General features: G+C 38.1%; 1 protein-coding gene across 4 annotated transcripts in view; it reads right to left on the bottom strand.

The window, feature by feature from the left end:
* PHKA1 (phosphorylase kinase, alpha 1 (muscle)) overlaps positions 1 to 4415 on the bottom strand; it is a 742463-nt gene that overhangs the window by 473539 nt on the left and 264509 nt on the right. For all 4 annotated transcript variants that reach the window (XM_006895993.1, XM_006895991.1, XM_006895992.1 and 1 more), the window contains one exon: positions 4105 to 4158. In XM_006895993.1, the coding sequence (XP_006896055.1) occupies positions 4105 to 4158 (54 nt within the window). The remainder of the gene's footprint in view (positions 1 to 4104; positions 4159 to 4415) is intronic.

Consider the following 4415-nt stretch of genomic DNA (forward strand, 5'->3'; position numbering starts at 1 on the left):
AGAGGGACAGCGCAGGAGGGGAAGACCCTCTATGAGGTGGATTGATTCAGTGACTGGGGTAATCGGGATGGGTGTGTCAGAGGCAATGCAATTGGCACAGGATAGAGCAGGGTTTAGGGCTGTTTTACATAGGGTCGCTATGAGTTGCAAACGACTCGACAGCACATAACAACAACAACAACACTTATTAGAGATTGAATCCACATTGGAAGTTCCCCAAAATAAGGAGAAATAGCTGCAAACATCTGTTAATAATTAAAACACGGAGTGCACAATATATGAATCTTGGGAAACTGAGGTTTGTATAAAATGAAAGAGAGCACATGAATATCTGCATTCTGGTTAGGCATTAGTGAGCTTAGATGGACTAGTATTGGCCAATTTGAATCATAAAATCTTATGCTTTACTAGGTTAGGAATGAGTAATTGAGGAAGAATAGTGCTGCATTTACAGTTCAAAGGGTTATTTCAAGATCTATCCTAAAGTACATATAGGAAATTATTCATATGTGTACAAGGAAGCCCTGTTAATACAACGATTATTCAGATATATACATCAACTGCTAATGCCAAAGGTGAAGGAAATTGAGAAAGTCTATTCACTCTTCTGTCCAAAATTGACCAAACATACAATCAAGAAGAAGTCATAATAATTCATTATTACTGACCAGAAATTCTTCTAAGTGGTATAGCACTGGTCTGTCTATTTGCTGTACAGAGGTAACTCGTAGTTGCCGTGATGCTAAACATTGTGACACTGATGTGTTAAATGTGATAATAGTTACCCATGGTGGACAGTGTTTGGTGGAGCTCCCTGATTAAAACAAGCTTGGAAGCAGGAGTGGCATACCCTTGCCTCCAGAGACTACACACTTGGAGAAATTATGAAAGTTATACAAGTGTTCAAGTCTCTCTTTCACAGGGTTATTATGAATTGTCTATGACTCGTTGGCATTTAACAACAACAGCAACAACATTGACCAGAATGGAAAATTATAAAGTATGTGCTTGGTGAGAGAATGAGGCTGGAAATTGCAAGACTGAATGTTATACAGTCAAGGATTTATTAATGGCACATTCCTTTTTAAAGAAACATAAATGGCAATGATACACATGGACCTAACTTGATTAACTGCACAGAATCATATTGACTACATTTGTGAAAAGATTCCTTGAAGAAGCTCAATATAATCAGACCAGGTACTGGCTGTGTAACAGATCATCAATTGTTGATTTGTCATGAACCATAAAGATGCCTGCAATTCGAAGAGACCATATTTACAATAGCTCTGAACGCTATCCTGAGACAATTTCAGTGTCTCTGACATACCTTCACCCATTTCCCCAGTTACTGAGTCAATCCCTCTCATTCAAGGTCTCCCTATCTTGCACCACCCTTCCAAGCATGATGGACTCTCCGAGGACTGTTCTCTTCTGGCCACGTGTCCAAAGTATGTGAGACAGAGCTTAGAAATCCTTGTCTCCAAGGAGCAGCTCAGTATCACCTTCTTTAAAACATATCTGATTGTTCTTTCAGCAGTCCATGATAAGTTCAATACTCTTATCCAGCACAACAACACAAAGGCATAGATCCTTCTTCCATTATTCTTAGTCATTGTCCAGCTCTCTGCTGATGTATAGCAGGTAATTGTGAAGACCATAGCTTGTATCAGGACTACCTTAGTCTCTAGACTGACATTATTGCTCTTCAGTACTCTGGAGAGGTTCCTGACAGCCGATATTCCCAATGCAGTTTGTCTTTTGATTTTCTGCCTGCTGGTGCTAACTGTGTGAATCATAGAACAAAGCAAGCTGAAATTAACAACCTCAATCTCTTCTCCATCTATCATGATACTACCAATTGGCCCAGTGGAGAGAATCTTTGTTTTCTTGACATTGAGCTTCATTATATATTGAATATTTCAGTCTTTTGACTTTGGCCTCTGATTCCTCATGTCCCCCTCAGTTTCAGCAGCAAGTTTGTGTCATCTGCATAATGCAGTTTGTTGATGAGTCTTCCTTCAATCTTAATGCCATGTTCCTTCTCCTAGAGTTCAGCCTCCCAGATGATTTGTTCTGCATATAGATTGAAAAAGTATGGAGATAGAATGCACCCCTTGCGTATACATTTCCTGATTTTGAACCATGCATTGTTTCATTGCTTTGTTCTGATGACTGCCTCCTGGTGCAAGTATAGGTTTCACATGAGCACAATTAATGTTCTCGAATTCCCATTCTTCTCAATGCTAGCCACAGTTTGTTTTGATCCACACAGTCAAATGCCTTTGCATAGTCAATGAAACGTAGAGACATTCTTTTGGTACTCTCTACTTTAAGCTAAGAATCATCTACCATTGGCTATAATATCCCTAGTTCCACAGCCTCTTCTAAATACAGCTTGTACATCTGGAAGTTCTCTGTTGATGTGCTATTCCAGTCATTTTTGGATAATCTTCAGTAAAATCTTTCTTGCGTGTGATATTAATGATACTGTTAGATAATTTCCACACTCTGTTGGATCACTTTTTGGGGGGGGAATGAGAATAAATATGGATCTTGTCATCCTTATTCATTGTCAAGTGATCAGGATACAATGGTAATGAAGGAAGATGATCACGTTGCACTGAAGATATCAGCAAAAAACTAAGGGCCTAGGAATTGATACCATACCAATTGAAGTGTTTCAACAAAAGTATGAAGCCATGGATGTGCTGACTAGTATATTCCAAAAAAATTTGAAAGACAGCTACCTAGCCATCCAATTGCAAGAGAGCTATCTTTGTTCTCATTCATGAGAAAGAAGATACAACACAATATGAACAATATCATTGATACTACATGTAAATAAAATTCTGCTGAAAATTAATTTTTTAAATGGCTAGAATTGTTCATCAACAGAGAACTGTCAGATGTGGATTTCGGTTGATAGCAGAGAATATCAGGAGAAGTCTATTTGTATTTTATTGACTGTGCACAGGAATTTGACTGTTTGGATCATAACAAACATTGAAAAGAATAAGAATGCTGAAACATTTAATTATACTCACACAAAAACTATACCTAGATCAAGAAGCTGTTCAAACAGAGCAACGGAACACTGCATGGTTTAAAATAATGTTAAATATCAGAAAAGTTGCCTGTCAAAGTTGTATCCTTTCTGCATAACCATCCAATCTGTAGGCTGAGCAAAACAGTATCCTATGAAGGAGAATGTGACATCAGAATTGGAGGAAGAGTCCCCAGCAACTTGTATTATGTAGATGGCATAACTTCAATTGCTGAAAGTGAAGAGAATTAAAAATACTTGTTGCAGAAGGTAAAAGACTACTATGGATTAAAATATGGACATTTTATCATCAAGAAGATAAAAATCCTCACCACCAGGCAATATCACTATAGACGGAGGGGAAAAAAAGAAATTGTCAATGATTTCACCTTACAGTCAACACTCTTGGTGCCAGAAGTCAGGCGATCAGGAGACATATTGTATTGGGAAAGTTGGTTCTCAGAGACCTTTCAAATTATTGAGGAACAATGATGCCAGTTTAAAGATTAAGGTGATCCTGAGTCATGCCATGGTCTTTTCAATCACTTGCTGTGCATCTGAAAGCTGGACAATGCATAAGGAAGACAAAAGAAGAGTTGAAGCCTTTGGACTATAGTATTGGAACAGAGTGGTAACTATCCCATAGACTGCCAAAAGATCTAACAGATATGTCTTGGGGAAGGGGCAGCCAAGGTTCTCCTTGGAGGCAAAGATGATAAAACTTCATTTCACATAATTTGGGCATGTTCACTGGAGAGGGATAGCATGCTTGAGAAGGTGGAGAGATGATGAAAGAAAAGAAGACTCTCAAGCAGGTGAATTGACAAAATGACTGCAGTACTGGCCTTAGAGGTGTCAGAGATTGTGAGAGTGCCACAGAATAGAGCAAGGCTGAGATCTGTTGTTCTTAGGGTCATGATGAGTTGTACTTGACTTGATGGCACATAACCACAACCATATAATGGTCTATATAAGTACTACCAGTGAGTTGAGTATTTTCTATGAATCAGGCTAAGACCATTCTCCATTGGGTTCATTTTAGAGGAAAAGTAACCTACCTCTTTGGGAGTTTTATATCCATCTCGTAGAAAGCGGCAGCAGCCATAACGACCCTGGGAAACAGGAAAAAAAAGACAAGAAACATATATAATGTGCAGCTATATATTACTTAGATTTGTTTTGGTATTTAGATGTACAAATTTATCACCAGTACAAATATATTACTTTTAAAAAATCTCCAAACTAAAATCTGCCCATCAACAAAAACTGATTTCAGTAATATAATATCAGGTGAAGCCTAAATTATAAAATTGACATATTTCAGTTAACAGATGCTGCCATGGATGTGCTCACCAAGTTGTGCCAAGAA

Source organism: Elephantulus edwardii, unplaced genomic scaffold, assembly GCF_000299155.1.
Source record: "Elephantulus edwardii isolate Elephantulus edwardi_28Jun2011 unplaced genomic scaffold, EleEdw1.0 scaffold00178, whole genome shotgun sequence".
NCBI classification, from domain to species: domain Eukaryota; kingdom Metazoa; phylum Chordata; class Mammalia; order Macroscelidea; family Macroscelididae; genus Elephantulus; species Elephantulus edwardii.